The sequence below is a fragment of the Schistocerca serialis genome, chromosome 4, assembly GCF_023864345.2.
Source record: "Schistocerca serialis cubense isolate TAMUIC-IGC-003099 chromosome 4, iqSchSeri2.2, whole genome shotgun sequence".
In the NCBI taxonomy this organism is placed as follows: Eukaryota; Metazoa; Arthropoda; class Insecta; order Orthoptera; family Acrididae; genus Schistocerca; species Schistocerca serialis.
The window spans coordinates 38,021,681-38,044,821 of record NC_064641.1 but is presented as its reverse complement, the minus strand read 5'-3'; the positions used below and the strand labels follow the sequence as shown (position 1 = coordinate 38,044,821).

Below are 23,141 nucleotides of genomic sequence, written 5' to 3'. Positions count from 1 at the left end.
TACGCATCTGACCATCTTCTCATTGCAAATTATGGGAACAGAGATGTCTATGAGGAAGAGACTTACTCTGCTTCACTGATAAGCATGAAGCCAGGTTGATTATAATGAATTGTTTTATCTGTGATTATGTTCCAGATCCAGTAAATTTTGAATTTTTCATTTTCTACAACAGTGAGAGGATCACATCTGTGGTAGGGAAGGAAGTCTTTCATTAACAGGTAATTCTGTCCCAACTTCTAGTGGATTACTTCAGTGACTTCTAGAAGTTGTCCTTCACAATGACCTTACCTAGTATTGCTGTCAGAAATCCCTCAGCTTTTGCATGCAAACCTGCATCCATGAACTATTTGTTTGGCTGAGGTCATTCACATGTTTCTCATGCAGTTCTTTTCTCAGCCACATGTTTCTGCTAGATTTATTTTTGCGTAATTAATGTCTGTGGATACTACTGCTTCACAGACTGACAAGCTGCTGTTGTGAAAACACTTCTTCATTGTGCCTTTTGTGCAGCTGCTCAATATCTATAAGCTCCCTGCCTTCCTTTCTCATGTAGGAAAGTCAGCCTTTTAACAGAGTGAAAAATACCAAATGACATGAAATATCCTGTGTTTTCCTCCGTATTTCTTCCAGGCTGGTTTTGTCCAGTTAATGGAACTTAAAGTGTAAGTTGGCACTAGAACTGCATATCTACTAATGGTGCTGAGATTACAATATTATGAAAAGAATAAATTGATACCCAACATACAATGGAGGTGTTGAGTCGCAGACAGATGAAACAAAAAGACTGCTAAACAAGTAAGCTTTCAGCCAAAATGTCTTCTTCTGAATTAGACAACAACTTACACAAACACATTCATGCAAACACAACTAACATCTAACATGCCCATGACCACTGCATCTGCCTGCCCTGGCCAGTCAGAGAGAGAGAGAGAGAGAGAGAGAGAGAGAGAGAGAGAGAGAGAGGAGAGGGAGGTCTAATTCAGAAGAAGGCCTTTTGGCCAAAAGCTCACTTGTTTAACCGTCTTTTTGTTGTGTCTGTCTGTGACTCAACATTTTTCACTATTTAGTGAGTAGCAATCTGTAGCAGTCTATCATTTTCATAATACTGTCATTATTCCACCCTGGATTTTCCAGAGGCACTGAGTCTGGATTCCAAAACTGAGGAAACTCTGCTAATGTATGTACTGATGATGGTTTGCTTTACAGTTTTATGCAACATTCGTCTTCTTTGAAGGAGAACTAAACACTTACAGATGTTATGTTCATTCATAGTTTCATTACCTCAGACCCCATAGCTTGGTGACTTTAATCTGTCCAGTATTAATTGGCAAAACTATGCATACATTATCACCTGGCAGGATAAACATTTTTAAAGTAATACTGAAAATTTTGTCTAACAACTGCCTCAAACAAGTCTGAAAACCCCACATGCAGAAGAAATATTCAAGATTTCCTACTTACAAACAGGCCTGACATTTTCAACAGGGTCACTAATGAGAAGGGATTAGTAACCATGATGCTATTACAGGAACAATGGTTATTATAGGCAAAAAGATCATCAAGAAGTCCAGCAGAGTATGTGTGTTTGGTCAAACTGGTCAAGTCTCATTATCAACCTACGAGATCTGTTTAAAAAATTCTGGAACGCTGTCCACAAAATTTTTCTATGCTTACCTTTTACTTACTGTGCATGTTCTCCTTTGAAATACTCTCCTCCACAATTGATACACCGCTTCCAATGCCGTGTCCACTTCCAGAAGCAGCCTCTTGCTGGATCGCGCAAAGTGCCGTCTGCAAATTTTCTTTTATCCCATCTATCATTACAAATCTTTGCCCTTTCAACGGGGTTTGGAAATGGAAAAACGTCTGCAGGGGGCCTGTCTGGAGAGTATGGACGATAAGGCAGAACAGTGATTTCATTTTTTGTGCAATAGTCATGCACTGACAGTGATGAATGTGCAGGTGCATTATTGTGATGCAAGAGCCATCAATTGTCTCACCACATTTCAGACCATTTCCTTCTTACATTTTCTTGCAGATGTCGCAACACACGCTGATAGTACTATTGAGTAACAGTTTGTCCTAGTGGCATGAATTCTTGATGAACTAATCCTTGACTTTCAAGGAAAGCTATCAGCATGCCTTTGACATTTGACTTGACCTGATGAGCTTGTTTTGGTCTTTGAGAACCTTTCCTGACCCACTGTGAAGATTGAACCCTGGTCTCGACATCACAACCACAGACCCACATCTCATCACGATCCTCTTAAGGAACGCTTCGTTCTCATTTGCATAATCCAAAAGCTCTTCACAGATTGCAAGGCAGAGGTCCTACTGGTCTTGACTCATAAGTCATGGGACGAATTTGGCAGCAACACAATGCATTCCAAGATGCTGTGTCAGGATTTCATGACATGATCCAAATGAAATGCTACATTCTCCTGCAATCTCTCAGTCAGTCAGTCTTCAATTGGCACACACAATTTCATTGATGTTTCTGACATGAGCATCATTGGTAGATGTCAAAGGGTATCCCAAAAGCAGGTCATCTTTAACTTCCATCTGGCCTTTTTTAAACCATGTGAACAATTCATAACACCGAGTACGGCTTAAGCACTCATCACAGTAGGTTTCCTACATCATTTGGTGTGTTTCTGTAAGAGTTTCACACAAAATTTAATGCAGGCACATTGCTCCTCTAACTCTGCATCTCAAAATTCACAAACATATGACAAAATATTCTACTTTATACAACACTGAAGTATAACTAACACACGTAAAACAGTGAAACTTCCAGCAATTACACATTAAACACAGGCACATGCAGGGACGCTAACCACATTTCTCTCAAACGTACAACTGGCACAAAACTATGAGTGTTCTTGAATTTTTTGAACAGGCCTCATATGTAAAAGATGAACTGTTAACATTTAGTTCATATCTGCCAAATACAGAAAAACTGTGATTCAATTTGAGAGATGTTATAAACCACGGTATGAGCAAGTATGATCCAAGCTAAGTAATAAAAGATAAAAAAGATCCACCCTGATTTAACATTATAATTCACAGAATGTTGTGAAAACAGCATCTAGTGCACTGAAGGGACATTGACAAAGAAAGGTTAATAGCAACTTCTGCATCTGCAAAGGGAGCCGTACGTGAAGCTCACAATGATTTTCACAGTCAGATCCTGGAAAAAGCTTTGTCAGAAAGTCCTAGAAAATTTTGGTCATATGTAAAGTCAATGAATTGGTCCAAACCTTCCATTAAATCTCTCATGGATTCATCTGGTTTCGAAACTGGAGACAACAGGTAGAAAGCAGAAATTTTAAATTTTGCATTTCGAAATGTATTCATGCAAGAGACTACTGTTGTACCTATGTCTGGCCACCACACACACACATAAATGAATTCTAACAATATGAAAACAAAAAATGAAAACTACTCAAAGCCAACAACGCACCAGTCGCTGACAGAATTCCAATTAGGTTTTACTTTGCAGATACAACAGAATTAGCTCGTTTCATGGTTCGTATTTATTACTGAGAATCGCTTATATGTAGTGAGTAGTCCTGTATCACTGGAAAAGTGCACACTTCACTCCCGTTTACAGAAAACATAATAGACTGGATGCACAGGTTTATACGTCAATATCACTATGTCCCTCTGTCCTAGTATCCTAGAGCATATTGTAAGCTCTCACATGACATTCTTGGAGGAAAATAAGATTCACTCAAAGAATCAGCATTGATTCAGAAAACAACACTTATGTGAAACACAGCTTGCTTTATTCACTCATGACATCCTGTAAATAACATATGCAGTGAAGAGATAGATTGTGTCTTCTTAGATGTCCACAAAACATTCAACACTGTACCACATCATCAACTACTAATCACTATAAGAACATACAGAGTATCTTAATGAATATGTGATTGGCTTTATGAATGTTAAACTAACAGAACTCAGTACATTATATTGGAATGCAGATGTTCCACAGAAATGAATGTAACATTGTGTGTGCCCCAAAGAAGTGCAAGAGGATCTCTAATGTTTTCAACACATCAAATGATTTATCAAATAGGTTCAGCAGCACTATAAGATTGACTGCTGATGATGCAGTTATGTACAGGAAAGTATTGTTGTTCGGTGATCACAAGGGATTGCAGAAAGACTTGGACAAAATTTATAATTTGTTTACTGAATGGCAGCTCCAATTAACTGTGGATAAAAGTAAAATAGTACCTATAATAAAGAGAAACAGTATCAAATTACACACACAACAGTATCTGATTACAAGATTAGTGAACACCTGTAGCATAATATATCATATAAGAATTTGTGGGTAATAACAAAATGGGTAGATCACATAACTAATGAGGAAGTATTGAATAGGATTGGGGAGAAGAGAAGTTTGTGGCACAACTTGACTAGAAGAAGGGATCGGTTGGTAGGACATGTTCTGAGGCATCAAGGGATCATCAATTTAGTATTGGAGGGCAGCGTGGAAGGTAAAAATCGAAGAGGGAGACCAAGAGATGAATACACTAAGCAGATTCAGAAGGATGTAGGTTGCGGTAGGTACTGGGAGATGAAGAAGCTTGCACAGGATAGAGTAGCATGGAGAGCTGCATCAAACCAGTCTTAGGACTGAAGACCACAACAACAACAACAACAACAACAAAAATCGATATGAAATGGGACGATCACATAAAATTAGTATTAAGGGTGACAAATGGAGTACTTAGATTTTTTAGTACGGTTATGGGAAAGTGCAGTGCAGCTGTAAAGGAAATCACATACAAGAGACTAGTGCAACCAATCCTAGAATGTTGTTCCAGTGTTTTCAGACCTTATCAGATGGGTATGAGAACAGACATCGAATCAATACAGACAAATGCTGCTAAGATCATTAAAGGTCATTACAGCCCATATGGAAATATAACAGAGACGGTCAAGCAACTTACGTGGGACTCTGTGTAAGAAAGGAAACATATTTCTCATGATTTAGAGAACCTCTATTTGAAGAGGACTATGCAATCATTATGCTGATGCCAACATATGTCTTGCACCTGGATCATGAGAGGCATTTAGATAGATATTCTTCCCTTCTCTCGACATGCGAATGGAATAGGAGAAAATATGTAACATTGGTATGATGTAGCTTGCAGAATATTCATTCATATGTAGACGATGATTGAGGGCTAAACAGAACCATAAGAGTCTGAAGCTGTCCCCATAAAATACTTAATTTGTTGCTGTTATAATTTTGTTGTTGCCTTTCATATGTAAATGTGTCTTCCAATGCTTCATCATCATGGATGAGACAGTACTGATGACTGAACCATTTTTCTCATAAATCAACAGAACTTAAATAATCCATGTATGTGGAATGTAATCAAAGGCTTTTTTGTAATCAATGTGGGTGATAAATACATTATGGTTTTAATCTGCTTCCTCCTCTAGTATGGCAGACTATAATAAGCAGTTCTTTGCAACCTAAAGATTTCTTCATATAGTTTTTCTGCTCTTTTGGCAGTACTTTGTGTCTATACGGCATTTTCTTTACATTTGATGTGAACACTTCACACATTGTGTGTAAGCATGTTGGTCCAGTGTTTTGCATATTTGGAGGAGTCTGTTGTATTATTTTGGTATAATAGTGGGCTGTTCAATAATACCGAAATCCTTAGTGAAGTAGGTGCAAGTTGGATTTAAGCTACAAATTTGGTATGTTATCTGGGCTTGTTGCTTTCCAGTTTAACATTGATGTTATTGCCACAGTGACATCTTTCTACTGACGGTGTGACTTTCAATTTCTTGCAGATGTTTTATTCTTTCTTTCTCATTTTTAATTCAGGTGTTATTTGGCTCATAGTTCACTTCTTGTGTCCATTTGGAAGACCAGGTATGTAACATTTCTTGTTGATCAGGAAGCTCATATTGCTGGTTGATTTCCTTAGATGTCAGTAAAATTCTTTACATCACTTTAGCCTTTTGCTCGTAGCACTAAGTTTCTGTTCCAATGATTTTAACATATCATATGCGTTCATTGTCTGAGTAGTTATAATAATAATAACAATAATAATAATAATTATTATTATTATCACTTTTCAGTGTATTTCGATATTATTCCACATATGTGTGACAAAGTTAAGAGGTCATTTGAAACAAAAAAAATCCACATTAAGACGATCTTATGAGAGATGTTCAGAAAATGTAGACAGTGTGATGCTGTCACGGGAAAACCTTTAAATGCCTAAACTATGTTACAGAACAAAAATAAATGTTCACATCACTGCTGCTTGCTTTTTTTCACTTTACTGCATTGACAGATGGTGAGTCTTCTTGTTTCCAATTACTTGTTTGACAATTCCCATTTTTTCACTGTACAGTCTACCATAGGCCTGCACTAGACTGGCAGGTCCTGCATCTTATCAAATTGAATCCTGTGGTTTTTTGACTGCAAAGCATGTTCTGCTACAGCTTTCAATTTGAAAGATGAAATGTGTGATTTTTTGACCTTCTGTGGATGTATCTTTCTATGAAATTTCCACTTCAGTGAAGAGTGAGCCACTAATGTAATGAACCTCCTTGAAAATGTCCTCCACAGAAGAAAACAAAATGCAGAAAGCATCAAGAAACGCCATTCAACCATGGCAGAATAGCCTGGATATTTTTAACAATTATAACATAACATTTATGGGTATACAAGCTTACATTTTATGGGTCTTGGGGAGACTACCCATTATGCCCTAGATTTAATTAAATTAATTAATTAATTAATTTTAATAAATGTAAATAAAATATGTGGGTGTCTGATTTATGTTAAAGTCAACTAACAATAGAATGAAATTTAAATAATCTCAGATTTATTTTTCTAGTGGAGTACCCAACTTCATTTGTGGTGGGCCAGCTAACATTGAGGAATGGACAAGTTAAAATCCCATTACAATTTCCTCAGCACAAATTAACTTAAGACTGGCATGGCTCACACAATAGCCAAAGTCCCACAATAGAACCCAGTAGTTTTCAAGCAGGACAGTTCTATAATTTAATGATACATGCACAGTAAAAATTGATACTAAGTGTTGGATATCATTTTAAACTATATTATCATTCCAGACAGAATCTTTCACTGTCCAGTAGAGTATGCACTGTTTTGTGAAAGGCAAGGTTTGGGTTTGAGTCCCAGTCTGGCACACAGTTTTAATTTTTTTTCTAATTAAATAATTATGTAACGAAGGAAGGAGTATTTTTGAGAAGTCACGGTGAAATAACTTACCAGTGGTTTGGAATCTGATACCACATGGTACTGCAGCAACTGATGCAACTGGTAATATGCCTTATAGTGAACTAATGAATTAATCACTAGTTCATGAAGATAGTGTTGCACTGGTATGTGATAATCTGTCAGAGAACGGATGTACTCCAACAACACCCACACCACAAATTTGCCACCTCCTGTAACAGGATGCATAAACTGAATCACTTAACCCTACAATATATGCCATCTTAAAACTCATATTCATGAAAGACAAGCCTCAGAATGTAATAAAAAAACTGGAAACACTCTCCAGGTAAACACAAACAAAAAGTATTTAAAAACATCAATGAAGTTTAAATGCGAACATTTTTAGGTTAGGCTTTACCGTGACTGTTACTGACATTAAATGAAATAACAATTTCACTGTTACCAGTCACCGTTTTATTTATTTCCACGACACGTTTCGAAGGTTTAAACCTCCATCATCGGGTGGATTTACATTAGTTAGTATGATATTTGTGTGTGTGTTGTGTTACGATTTTTTTGGAGGAACTTCTGGCACTGCTTCCAGTGGTCACAGGTTCCTTTTGCTGTCGTAACACATCCCATGTATACTGCCACATTTGTAAACGCCATGTTTGTTTACAAATGTGGCAGTATACATGGGATGTGTTATGACAGCAAAAGGAACTTGTGACCACTGGAGGCAGTGCCACAAGTTCCTCCAAAAATCGTTACACAACACACACACAAATGTAATACTAACTAATGTAAATCCACCCGATGATGGAGGTCTAAACCTTCGAAACGCGTCGTGGAAATAAATAAAACGGTGTCTGGTAACAGTGAAATTGTTGTTTCATTTAATTAACATCAATGAAGACTAAATTTTCAATCGAAATCAGCAGGTATTGCGACAGAAGTGCATTTCTACGTTCTTTACTTTTTTTGTATCGAAAAATATGACATTTATTTCTGTAGCACTGATGTCACAAAATTATTAGAATTCACAAAACTACAACTGGAATACAAGAAAACTCACTTTGAAGATAAAAAACAGTACTGAAACATGTTTGGGTATAAAAAGTACCTAATCAGAAAGCAGAGATCTACTTACTTCTCACTGATACATATAATATGCATTTGCCACACCACTTCTACATGAATTTAGTCATCTTTGTGGAGCTGTATTCAGTAATGTGAGGGGTATCCAATAAGTAATGCAAGAATGTTTTTTTCTCTGCAAATGTCAGCTGAAAAAAATGTGGAATTTGTTTGGGACATTGTGGAATTATTCCCACTTGAGACCCTGTAGTTTTGTGAAGTTCTCACAAGTGGTGTTTGCTATAAGTAGCTTTCAAAATGGCAGCTGTAATGGAGATGCATTCCAAGCACACAGCTGGCAGTGAATTTCTTTTGGTAGGGAAACCAAGGCATCATAAGTATTCCTATGTCCTTGCAGAATGTCTATGGAGACCTAGCAGTGAAAAAAAGTAGGATGTGTCACCATCACAACAAGGTCACGAAAACCTGTCCAATATTCTGCATGCAAGCTGGCCACACAGCTGTAATTCCTGCAATGTTGGAAATGACTTCGTGTTCATCACCACAAAAATGCCAACAAACTTCTCCTTCTCCATGACAATGCAGAGCCGTATGCAAGTCTGCACATCTGGGAGGAGCTAACAAATTTCAGTGAACAGTTCTTAAATGGTTCAAATGGCTCTGAGCACTATGGGACTCAACATCTGAGGTCATCAGCCCCTAGAACTACTTAAACCTAACTAACCTAAGGGACATCACACACATCCATGCCTGAGGCAGGATTCAAACCTGCGACCGTAGCAGTCGCGCAGTTCCGGACTGAAGCACCTGGAACCGCTTGGCTACCGTGGCCAGCAACAGTTCTCACCCATGCGCCCTACAGCCTGGACCTTGCATCTTCTGACTTCCATCTGTTTGGTCCAATGAAAGGTGGGCTCTGTAGAAAGCACTATATGGATGACAGGGAGGTTAATGATGCAGCACGACATTGGTTCAGATGTCAACTAGTGGAATGATACCATTTGGGCACACTGGCCTTCCCAGTAAAGTGGCATATGGTCATCCCCCTGAACAGAGATTATGTTGAAAAATAGGAATTTGTAGCCAAACGAGTGGGGAATAATATGGTGCACTGGAATACTGAATGAAAGTAACCTTCTTTCAGGAAAAAAAAAAGTTTCATTGCTTACTGAACACCCCTCATACATTTATGTAGAATGGAAACAGTCCTCCCATCAAGTAACTTTTTCTTAATGAAAGTAACCTTCTTTCAGGAAAAAACAAAAAAAATTTCATTGCTTACTGAACACCCCTCATACATTTATGTAGAATGGAAACAGCCCTCCCATTAAGTAACTTTTTCTTTTGAATTTTGACTGAATGATGTGACATAAATCAGTGAAAGACAAAAAAATAACTGCCACCTAAAAAACATCAGGCATCAGACTGCAAACCCAAAGACTTGAGATTCACTCCTCTGCAGGCATAGAAATTTTCCTGTCACTTATCGTTTCTTTCTCATTTGGAAATGAACAGTATACGTGAAAAATTTTAAGATGCACCATAGTTTTAAGTCTGTGTTAAACTGTAAGTGCCCCCCGCCCCCTCCCCCCATATCTGATGAGGTTTGTCAGTTAAGATATGGTTGTGTCACCTCCAACAGGAACATTCCTGTACAGCACAGGGATATTCAAACCAGTCTTCAGATTGAGGATAGCTTTAGTTTTAGCTGGTCGAAAACATGAGCTGAAAACATTATTGCCAAAGAGCTACCCAAAACTACATCGTGCACACCAGAACCACTGGACTTCACTGGTGTCTTAAATGCACAGCAGACAGTTGCATGTTTGAGAGTACAAGGAAAGTTGTTGCTGTGGCAGTGATATCAGACAGCTGGGATACACAACTTGACTGAACAGCACTGAGGTGTGTTTACTGGGCAATCAATCCTTCTATTACTCATAGATTCTGCTAATAGTTTCTAACCACAGTATACACCTCTAAAAGATTCAGTCACGGGTAGACAAGGGCTACATACAATGCCACGACTGATTATTTGCAGTTATACTCTTAACACTTATGGAGCTGGTTTTGTATGTAGCTCCCATTACCTCTGGACTGGCTGAAATAGGATTTTCTTTAAGTTGTAACTTGTATATATAAATATGTACTTCACAATAAAGGATGACAGCCAAAAACAGTTGCAGGATAGAATTTTTTTATTAAAATTCTTGACCAAGGTTTCGGTACATATAAATATACCTTCATCAGAAGTAAAACTTCCTGAACAGAAAGACACATTCGTTAGAAAAGCCATATCAACGAAAGTGAGAAACAGAAGCTTAAATAATGGTGAAATTGCTAAAGTAATACAGGCACAAAATCTTTAGTACTTACTAAAATTACATCATGCACTGGAGAATAATAAAACAATTATGCCAAAAGGCGTCGTCAATAATTAAAATATCATCTCCATTTGTACAACATGTGTAATGGGCACAGGATCAAAGCGAACAGTTTAACACCGTTACTTCGCCTATGAACTATTGAGACACGAGTGTGAAGGCACTAAGGCAGATTGTTTCACCGAGAGAGGGCACTTGCATGTGCCAGACTCGCGCATATTACATTCCATAAATATATCTAAAAAGAAAGATGATGAAACTTACCAAACAAAAGCGCTGGCAGGTCGATAGACACACAAACAAACACAAACATACACACAAAATTCTAGCTTTCGCAACCAATGGTTGCCTCGTCAGGAAAGAGGGAAGGAGAAGGAAAGACAAAAGGATATGGGTTTTAAGGGAGAGGGTAAGGAGTCATTCCAATCCCAGGAGCGGAAAGACTTACCTTAGGGGGAAAAAAGGACAGGTATACACTCGCACACACACACATATCCATCCACACATACACAGACACAAGCAGACCGTGTCTGCTTGTGTCTGTGTATGTGTGGATGGATATGTGTGTGTGTGCGAGTGTATACCTGTCCTTTTTTCCCCCTAAGGTAAGTCTTTCCGCTCCTGGGATTGGAATGACTCCTTACCCTCTCCCTTAAAACCCATATCCTTTTGTCTTTCCTTCTCCTTCCCTCTTTCCTGACGAGGCAACCATTGGTTGCGAAAGCTAGAATTTTGTGTGTATGTTTGTGTTTGTTTGTGTGTCTATCGACCTGCCAGCGCTTTTGTTTGGTAAGTTTCATCATCTTTCTTTTTAGATATATTTTTCCCACGTGGAATGTTTCCCTCTATTATATTCATAACATTCCATAAATACATATATAAGCGCATCAAAATTATTAAAGGTTGTGTTAATTCAAACTTTGTCTTAATAAATAAAACGTATCACGCCAATTAAAGACATTTATGTAAAATAGAAATATAGAACCAAATTTACTTGTGTCCTAGTGTCAAACGGATAAAGCTTGCGCTTGGAACATCTAACAAGAGAGGGCACTAGTGTAATGCGCGAGAGTCTCGCATAACGTAGGCAGTGAAATACATACTAGCGAAACAACCAAAATGTTATAATAAAACGAAACCATCTGTCATTATGAATAAAACACAGTAGTCATTTAACCACACATACACATTGAAATTCATAACTAACAAACATCACAATATGTAGAATCCCAACAAGACAGGAAAAGCGCATTTCACCGGCATCAACAAGCAAGAAAATAACTCCTAGTCAGCCAGACTATATTACATTAAGGCAATGAGGGGTTTGAGACCGTCTAAAAAATTTTTGTTTCGAAGCTGCACCTGTTCATTAAGAACAAAACCATCTTTTAGAGACAGATGCTTGAAAATCTCTAATTCTTCGAGCAAGTCTAGTTTGTAACCTTTATTAGCTTCATGAAGCAGCTCTACGTCGTCCAGTTGACTTGGCGTGTGCTGTAAGAGCCATAGATGTTCAGCAAAGGTGGAATTATATACGTTTTCCCCATTTTTACCTAACCTGTGTTCTTTATACCTAACTTTAATGGGTCTACCTGTCTGCCCTATGTAATAGTTTGGGCAGTCGTTACAGGTAATTTTGTATACACCGGACTTAGTGCTGAGTTCTTCTCGTGTTCCAATATTATGAATTACTCTACATTTGAGGCTATTATTTACGGAAAAAGCAACTCTATAACCGTATTGTTTCTGTAAAAGTCTTTTTATCTTATATGAAACGTTCCCTAAAAATGGAATAGAAATAAAGTTATTACTCTCATAGTTTTTTGCCCTGTTATCTCCTAAAGTAGAAAATTTTACAGCTGTTTTTTTCTTAGCAATTTGGTCAATTAATTTAGGGTCGTATCCATTGTTAGTAGCTATTGATTTTAATAAAGATATTTCATTTTCAAAACAATTCTGTGCTAAAGGTGTGCTCACAGCGCGATGAACTGCAGAATGAAAAAAGGCGATCTTGTGAGTTTGAGGATGACAGGAATCTGCTGGAATAATATTATCAGAAAAAGTTTCTTTACGGAAAATGTCGAAGCTAATAGTGTTACCCGATAACTTAAGTTTCAAATCAAGAAAATGGAGTTCTCTCTCGTTATTTTGTATCTCTTTTGTAAATTTCATTTTCTCGTGGAAACTGTTGAAAACGTGAAACAGTTGTTGTAGATCTTGGTCACACCCTTGAAATAGTATGAGTATATCATCAACATAACGAGCATAAAAAGAAATCTTATTGCCTAACGTAGGGTTGTTTTTGAAGAAATTTTCTTCTAGTGCATTCACAAAGATGTCAGCAAAGATGCCAGCTAACGGGCAACCCATGGCTAAGCCGAATGGTTGCTCATACATTTTACCATTAAACTAAAAGTAATTGTAATCTAGTACAACCTGCAGTAGTGACATAAGTTCCGACAACTGTAGCTCACTTAAAGTTTTATGTTGTCGAATGTTACCTTCAATAATCTTAAGAGTGATATCCACTGGAACATTAGTGTATAAACTTACGACGTCAAAAGAAACCAAACGAGAGGAAGAAGTGATCTCTATTGATTTTAGCTTATTTATTACCTCAGCACTATTTTTAACAGAGTAATTGTTTCCAAAAACAAAGGCTTCTTTAATTTTAGTGTGTAAAAATCTCGCTAATTTGTGATGTGGGCTCTTTATTCCGTTAACAATGGGACGAACTGGGTGTTGACTTTTGTGTACCTTAAACTGACTTCTAAGCATAGGTGCTCTAGGGTTCATATTAATTAAGGTTTTCTTTTGAAACTCTTTCACAAGATGTTTACTTCTTCTTAACGTATCTCTAATTTGCTTTTGTAACGTAGTGGTATGATCCTGCTCAATTTCAAATATACCATTTTCTTCGAAAAAAGCCAAAGTTTTAGTAATATATTCACTTTTATAGGCTACAACAAGCGAATTTCCTTTGTCTGATTTAGTGATGAGAGCCTCATTATTTTTTAATTTACGGTTAATACTAGTAATAATGTTACCACCTCTCTGTTTTAAATCACTGTTTTTTACCGACTTGACCTCTCTTTCTATAATTGCGCTACATTCATGAGCTATCCTATTTTGTTGGGATTTTTCAGTTTTTACGGAATCAAGACCAACTTTAAGGTCAACAATAAAATTATCTACCACTTTAGGATCGTTAATATTAGGCTTGAAATTGTATTTAAAACCTCTCGCTAGCATGGCGCTTTCTTGAGGGGTAAAGCTTATAGAAGTTTTGTTTAGCACTCTGTCGAAAAATTGGTGTTCGCAGTTGACAGTTCTGTTTGCATGAACAACATTAGATTTTGGGGTAACATTTTCCAGTTTATGAAGTTTAAAATCATGCCTACACTGAATTTCAACCTTACGATTGTGTAACCACTCATTAACACTATGCCAAATACTGTCTATGTGAAAGTTAAAATAATCTTTAAAAGTCCTAGTAATACAGAGATACAAAGAGTAAGCTTCTTCATTTAGTTTATCTTTCTTCTTATAAAGGTCACTGATTCTGTCACTCATAATTTGTTTCACCAGTTTAGCTTTAGTAGATGGAAACTTCTTACACTGTTTCACATTGATAAAAGCCTTCACGTAATTTGGTGTCAAATGGCGTCTCTCACACTGTTTAGTGAAGTCAATAGCCATACCTGTTTTCAGGATTTTAAATGAGATGTCCATGTATTTCGAAACAGCCTTTGAAACCTGGGCAGGTACATATTTCAAGATTTTAAACATGGCTGCAGCAGCAACTGTTAAAATTCTTCACAATAAAGGATGACAGCCAAAAACAGTTGCAGGATAGAATTTTTTTATTAAAATTCTTGACCAAGGTTTCGGTACATATAAATATACCTTCATCAGAAGTAAAACTTCTCCAGTGCATGATGTAATTTTAGAAGTTTTACTTCTGATGAAGGTATATTTATATGTACCGAAACCTTGGTCAAGAATTTTAATAAAAAAAATTCTATCCTGCAACTGTTTTTGGCTGTCATCCTTTATTGTGAAGAATTTTAACAGTTGCTGCTGCAGCCATGTTTAAAAAACCCTCTCTGTTTTGTGCGTTTTGTGAAGAGGAGAAACTTCTGGAGCAAATGTTTACAAAATCCTTTATGAGTCTGCAGATAATGAGAATAAAATATATGATAAAGATTCAGATTATGCATTAACATATTATTTTTCCTGATTGTGTTGTTATGAAAGATATTCCTGCAGGTAAATCAGGAAAGCAAACTGAGGATCTGATTCCAGTGAGTGTAGTGTTGGACTATGTATCTTTTCATGTTTCAGTTTGCATCACACGGTACTCTACCATAAATGCTAAAGTTTGGTTTGTACTATTATTTTGTGTGTTTCTTTAGAATTAAATGGGGTGTAAAAGAAATTTAAATGGAAAGATCACTTGTTTGCTTACCAGGGTATGTATGTGAATACCAGAACTCCTGTTCAATCTTTCTCTGTGATAATCGTTATTAAATCGAAGTTTGATCTCTGAATTCAGATTTAACACTAACAATGCCAAAATATGTATATTTATAGTAGAAATTCGAATAAACCTAATAATGTTTGGAAATTCCAGCTACATATTTATATCAAGATTTTAAACATGGCTGCAGCAGCAACTGTTAAAATTCTTCACAATAAAGGATGACAGCCAAAAACAGTTGCAGCAGTTCATAGGCGAAGTAACGGTGTTAAACTGTTCGCTTTGATCCTGTGCCCATTACACATGTTGTACAAATGGAGATGATATTTTAATTATTGACGACGCCTTTTGGCATAATTGTTTTATTATTCTCCAGTGCATGATGTAATTTTAGAAGTTTTACTTCTGATGAAGGTATATTTATATGTACCGAAACCTTGGTCAAGAATTTTAATTAAAAAATTCTATCCTGCAACTGTTTTTGGCTGTCATCCTTTATTGTGAAAAACAGAGAGGGCTTGAATGTTGTCTGATGCCTAAGAAACAAGAGATGATAAAGGTTTTAAAAATGATGAATTTTTCCAGTGATACTGCTGTTACCATCTAGCAAAAACTACAAAGCCTACAAACGTGACAGATGTTTGCGGGAGCTGTAAATACACGTTTTGACACTGCTGAAAATCACCATAACAGCTGTGATGTAATATTACATCTGCCACACATTCCCATTTCCTGCAAGCACCATAACATTATGTCAGCCATATGCCAAGCTATACAGAACTAAGACCACAGCATATACTATATACTGTCTGCCCTTCCTGTAGCCACCAGAAAGGTGATCTCACTGAATAATTGGTGAGGAAAGCTCCCTGAAGGTGGGTTTGAAATTAGGCATCCAGTCACATGTGTACTGCACACCACTAACCATGGCAGAGAGCATGTGTAGTGGACACGCCTACACACAGTGGACTGCAAATAACTGTTGTTCTCCTCTTGATGAACATGCACCTGATTCACTTCCTAGATGACAGTAAAAGTGTTCAAATTTGGTGAGAAGTCTGAAATTATTATCCATCAAATAAACATCGAAAAATATCTGTCAGATGAAACAGCAACAGTGTATAGCACCGTGTATTATTATGTGGACATACATAACTCCAAATCTTTCCCTTTGAAACCGTGACAGAGCATATCATAAAGATTACATCTTTCACACTACTGAAAATCCTTATATTGATGTGATAGGTACTGATTTCAGTTTACAAGATGACACCAGTCAACCACACAATGCTCATGTTTTTTTTTTTTTTGGTCATCAGTCTACTGACTGGTTTGATGCGGCCCGCCACGAATTCCTTTCCTGTGCTAACCTCTTCATCTCAGAGTAGCACTTGCAACCTACGTCCTCAATTATTTGCTTGACGTATTCCAATCTCTGTTTTCCTCTACAGTTTTTGCCCTCTACAGCTTCCTCTAGTACCATGGAAGTCATTCCCTCATGTCTTAGCAGATGTCCTATCATCCTGTCCCTTCTCCTTATCAGTGTTTCCCACATATTCCTTTCCTCTCCGATTCTGCGTAGAACCTCCTCATTCCTTACCTTATCAGTCCACCTAATTTTCAACATTCGTCTATAGCACCACATCTCAAATGCTTCGATTCTCTTCTGTTCCGGTTTTCCCACAGTCCATGTTTCACTACCATACAATGCTGTACTCCAGACGTACATCCTCAGAAATTTCTTCCTCAAATTAAGGCCGGTATTTGATATTAGTAGACTTCTCTTGGCCAGAAATGCCTTTTTTGCCATAGCGAGTCTGCTTTTAATGTCCTCCTTGCTCCGTCCGTCATTGGTTATTTTACTGCCTAGGTAGTAGAATTCCTTAACTTCATTGACTTCGTGACCATCAATCCTGATGTTAAGTTTCTCGCTGTTCTCATTTCTACTACTTCTCATTACCTTCGTCTTTCTCCGATTTACTCTCAAACCATACTGTGTACTCATTAGACTGTTCATTCCGTTCAGCAGATCGTTTAATTCTTCTTCACTTTCACTCAGGATAGCAATGTCATCAGCGAATCGTATCATTGATATCCTTTCACCTTGTATTTTAATTCCACTTCTGAACCTTTCTTTTATTTGCATCATTGCTTCCTCGATGCACAGATTGAAGAATAGGGGCAAAAGGCTACAGCCTTGTCTTACACCCTTCTTAATACGAGCACTTCATTCTTGATCATCCACTATTATTATTCCCTCTTGGTTGTTGTAAATATTGTATATGACCCGTCTCTCCCTATAGCTTACCCCTACTTTTTTCAGAATCTCAAACAGCTTGCACCATTTTATATTGTCGAACGCTTTTTCCAGGTCGACAAATCCTATGAAAGTGTCTTGATTTTTCTTTAGCCTTGCTTCCATTATTAGCCGTAACATCAGAATTGCCTCTCTCGTCCCTTTACTTTTCCTAAAGCCAAACTGATCGCCACCTAGCGCATTCTCAATTTTCTTTTCCATTCTTCTGTATATTATTCTTGTAAGCATCTTCGATGCATGAGCTGTTAAGCTGATTGTGCGATAATTTTCGCACTTGTCAGCTCTTGCCGTCTTCAGAATTGCGTGGATGATGCTTTTCCGAAAGTCAGATGGTATATCGCCAGACTCATATATTCTACACACCAAAGTGAATAGTCATTTTGTTGCCACTTCCCCCAATGATTTTAGAAATTCTGATGGAATGTTATCTATCCCTTCTGCCTTATTTGACCGTAAGTCCTCCAAAGCTCTTTTAAATTCTGATTCTAATACTGGATCCCCTATCTCTTCTCAATCGACTCCTGTTTCTTCTTCTATCACATCAGATAAATCTTCACCCTCATAGAGGCTTTCAATGTATTCTTTCCACCTATCTGCTCTCTCCTCTGCATTTAACAGTGGAATTCCCGTTGCACTCTTAATGTTACCACCATTGCTTTTAATGTCACCAAAGGTTGTTTTGACTTTCCTGTATGCTGAGTCTGTCCTTCCGACAATCATATCTTTTTCGATGTCTTCACATTTTTCCTGCAGCCATTTCGTCTTAGCTTCCCTGCACTTCCTATTTATTTCATTCCTCAGCGACTTGTATTTCTGTATTCCTGATTTTCTCGGAACATGTTTGTACTTCCTCCCTTCATCAATCAACTGAAGTGTTTCTTCTGTTACCCATGGTTTCTTCGCAGCTACCTTCTTTGTACCTATGTTTTCCTTCCCAACTTCTGTGATGGCCCTTTTTAGAGATGTCCATTCCTCTTCAACTGTACTGCCTACTGCGCTATTCCTTATTGCTGTATCTATGGCGTTAGAGAACTTCAAACGTATCTCATCATTCCTTAGTACTTCCGTATCCCACTTCTTTGCGTATTGATTCTTCCTGACTAATGTCTTGAATTTCAGCCTACTCTTCATCACTACTATATTGTGATCTGAGTCTATATCTGCTCCTGGGTACGCCTTACAATCCAGTATCTGATTTCGGAATCTCTGTCTGACCATGATGTAATCTAATTGAAATCTTCCCGTATCTCCCGGCCTTTTCCAAATATACCTCCTCCTCTTGTGATTCTTGAACAGGGTATTCGCTATTACTAGCTGAAACTTGTTACAGAACTCAATTAGTCTTTCTCCTCTTTCATTCCTTGTCCCAAGCCCATATTCTCCTGTAACCTTTTCTTCTTCTCCTTCCCCTACAACTGCATTCCAGTCGCCCATGACTATTAGATTTTCATCCCCCTTTACATACTGCATTACCCTTTCAATATCCTCATACACTTTCTCTATCTGTTCATTTTCAGCTTGCGACGTTGGTATATATACCTGAACTATCATTGTCGCTGTTGGTCTGCTGTCGATTCTGATTAGAACAACCCGGTCACTGAACTGTTCGCAGTAACACACCCTCTGCCCTACCTTCCTATTCATAACGAATCCTACACCTGTTATACCATTTTCTGCTGCTGTTGATATTACCCGATACTCTCATCTGACCAGAAATCCTCGTCTTCCTTCCACTTCACTTCACTGACCCCTACTATATCTAGATTGAGCCTTTGCATTTCCCTTTTCAGATTTTCTAGTTTCCCTACCACATTCAAGCTTCTGACATTCCACGCCCCGACTCGTAGAACGTTATTCTTTCGTTGATTATTCAATCTTTTTCTCATGGTAACCTCCCCCTTGGCAGCCCCTCCCGGAGATCCGAATGGGGGACTATTCCGGAATCTTTTGCCAATGGAGAGATCATCAAGACACTTCTTCAAATACAGGCCACATGTCCTGTGGATACACGTTACGTGTCTTTAATGCAGTGGTTTCCATTGCCTTCTGCATCCTCATGTCATTGATCATTGCTGATTCTTCCACCTTTAGGGGCAATTTCCCACCCCTAGGACAAGAGAGTGCCCTGAACCTCTATCCGCTCCTCCGCCCTCTTTGACAAGGCCGTTGGCAGAATGAGGCTGACATCTTATGCCAGAAGTCTTCGGCCGCCAATGCTGATTATTTATCAAAATTTAGGCAGTGGCGGGGATCGAACCCAGGACCGAAGACGTTTTGATTATGAATCAAAGACGCTACCCCTAGACCACGGGTATCGGAATTCTCATGTTATGGAAGAATAATTATCATCAGCACCAAAGCAAATGCATATAATGACCAGCTCGGCCTCCCACCATGCCTAGACTTCTCAAGAGTTGCACTGTTGCTTGCAGTCTTCGTCCCCAGACCAATACTCATGTAGAGAGTTGCATGCATAATGGCATTCACTTCATATTAGCTCAGAAATGCCACTATTAACATAACATATTTCTGTTTGGGGTAACCACAGCCCGTACTGAAGTTTTCCATAACTGTGTACTTGTGTTTTGTTTATGCCTTGCTATGTATTCTGCACTATGGTTAAGTTTTGTATAAGAAGCAAATTGGATTTACTTGAGCTTATAATTATAAACTCTATCTATTCCTATCAATGATGGAAAATAAGAGACATAATTCATGTAGGCGCAAATAACTTGAAGACTGCAGACTGTAGACTGTTGTGAATACGTATCTCAGTACAAAATTTAAGTTCATTAAATTTCCTACTAAAAAGGTCCTGTTCATTTTTCCCTAGGACTAACAATCTGTGAGAGACAGGGGATTAAAAGATTACAAATTATTTCAAATAGTGTTTTAATTCTATAAAATTAATGCTTACTGTTAAATGAAGTGGATTTAGAATGAATATTAAATATATGAACAGCATATAAGTGCAGTAGAGCCATATTAAGAGTTAAATTATGTTCTGCTGATGTGACATATACAAGAGGATAGCATGTGGAGGCATGGAGGATAAAAGTGTGAGGGAAAGTAGATCAATGGAATGTGATTATGCCCTTCTCACCTTTGTGGGTCTAAAACTAAAGAGCAAGCAAGCTAATTCCCACTCTCTGTATCCCACTACACCACAAGAAGCATCTACTGGGAGTTTCAGTGTTATACCAACCCTTCTACAGAGCATCTTATAAATCAGTAGCAATGCAGAACATAGTTGCCCCCAGGGCTGTTTGCTAGGAAGGAAATTGGTTCTTAGTCATCCTGTATGGGAGTTGTAGCATTCTCCTCGGAAAGGCGATCATGAGCACTTTTTATTCCCAGTTTATGGACTGTACCTCCCCAACAGTCTCTCTCCCGTTCCCTCATATGAATAGACAAAACATCATCACTGTTCTCAAGTTTATACACTCCTGGAAATGGAAAAAAGAACACATTGACACCGGTGTGTCAGACCCACCATACTTGCTCCGGACACTGCGAGAGGGCTGTACAATCAATGATCACACGCACGGCACAGCGGACACACCAGGAACCGCGGTGTTGGCCGTCGAATGGCGCTAGCTGCGCAGCATTTGTGCACCGCCGCCGTCAGTGTCAGCCAGTTTGCCGTGGCATACGGAGCTCCATCGCAGTCTTTAACACTGGTAGCATGCTGCGACAGCGTGGACGTGAACCGTATGTGCAGTTGACGGACTTTGAGCGAGGGCGTATAGTGGGCATGCGGGAGGCCGGGTGGACGTACCGCCGAATTGCTCAACACGTGGGGCGTGAGGTCTCCACAGTACATCGATGTTGTCGCCAGTGGTCGGCGGAAGGTGCACGTGCCCGTCGACCTGGGACCGGACCGCAGCGACGCACGGATGCACGCCAAGACCGTAGGATCCTACGCAGTGCCGTAGGGGACCGCACCGCCACTTCCCAGCAAATTAGGGACACTGTTGCTCCTGGGGTATCGGCGAGGACCATTCGCAACCGTCTCCATGAAGCTGGGCTACGGTCCCGCACACCGTTAGGCCGTCTTCCGCTCACGCCCCAACATCGTGCAGCCCGCCTCCAGTGGTGTCGCGACAGGCGTGAATGGAGGGACGAATGGAGACGTGTCGTCTTCAGCGATGAGAGTCGCTTCTGCCTTGGTGCCAATGATGGTCGTATGCATGTTTGGCGCCGTGCAGGTGAGCACCACAATCAGGACTGCATACGACCGAGGCACACAGGGCCAACACCCGGCATCATGGTGTGGGGAGCGATCTCCTACACTGGCCGTACACCACTGGTGATCGTCGAGGGGACACTGAATAGTGCACGGTACATCCAAACAGTCATCGAACCCATCGTTCTACCATTCCTAGACCGGCAAGGGAACTTGCTGTTCCAACAGGACAATGCACGTCCGCATGTATCCCGTGCCACCCAACGTGCTCTAGAAGGTGTAAGTCAACTACCCTGGCCAGCAAGATCTCCGGATCTGTCCCCCATTGAGCATGTTTGGGACTGGATGAAGCGTCGTCTCACGCGGTCTGCACGTCCAGCACGAACGCTGGTCCAACTGAGGCGCCAGGTGGAAATGGCATGGCAAGCCGTTCCACAGGACTACATCCAGCATCTCTACGATCGTCTCCATGGGAGAATAGCAGCCTGCATTGCTGCGAAAGGTGGATATACACTGTACTAGTACCGACATTGTGCACTCTCTGTTGCCTGTGTCTATGTGCCTGTGGTTCTGTCAGTGTGATCATGTGATGTATCTGACCCCAGGAATGTGTCAATAAAGTTTCCCCTTCCTGGGACAATGAATTCACGGTGTTCTTATTTCAATTTCCAGGAGTGTATAATGGAGTTGTTTTCAGTTTATTAAGTAAATAAATGTTGGGGCGTGAGCGGAAGACGGCCTAACGGTGTGTGGGACCGTAGCCCAGCTTCATGGAGACGGTTGCGAATGGTCCTCGCCGATACCCCAGGAGCAACAGTGTCCCTAATTTGCTGGGAAGTGGCGGTGCGGTCCCCTACGGCACTGCGTAGGATCCTACGGTCTTGGCGTGCATCCATGCGTCGCTGCGGTCCGGTCCCAGGTCGACGGGCACGTGCACCTTCCGCCGACCACTGGCGACAACATCGATGTACTGTGGAGACCTCACGCCCCACGTGTTGAGCAATTCGGCGGTACGTCCACCCGGCCTCCCGCATGCCCACTATACGCCCTCGCTCAAAGTCCGTCAACTGCACATACGGTTCACGTCCACGCTGTCGCGGCATGCTACCAGTGTTAAAGACTGCGATGGAGCTCCGTATGCCACGGCAAACTGGCTGACACTGACGGCGGCGGTGCACAAATGCTGCGCAGCTAGCGCCATTCGACGGCCAACACCGCGGTTCCTGGTGTGTCCGCTGTGCCGTGCGTGTGATCATTGCTTGTACAGCCCTCTCGCAGTGTCCGGAGCAAGTATGGTGGGTCTGACACACCGGTGTCAATGTGTTCTTTTTTCCATTTCCAGGAGTGTATTTGCAGTTATTTGCAAGTTCTTAGGTAAATACATTTGTATAAACAACAGCTGCAAAGTATTTAATTTGTAAGCGTGATGTTGTCAGTGACAT

The 23,141-nt window shown here is 39.6% G+C and overlaps 1 protein-coding gene across 2 annotated transcripts in view; it reads right to left on the bottom strand.

Annotated features, from left to right (window-relative positions):
- Positions 1 to 23,141, bottom strand: part of LOC126473671 (regulator of MON1-CCZ1 complex) — a 97,334-nt gene that overhangs the window by 20,032 nt on the left and 54,161 nt on the right. For both annotated transcript variants that reach the window (XM_050100904.1, XM_050100906.1), the window contains exon 12: positions 7,286 to 7,464. In XM_050100904.1, coding sequence (XP_049956861.1) covers positions 7,286 to 7,464 — 179 coding nt within the window. The remainder of the gene's footprint in view (positions 1 to 7,285; positions 7,465 to 23,141) is intronic.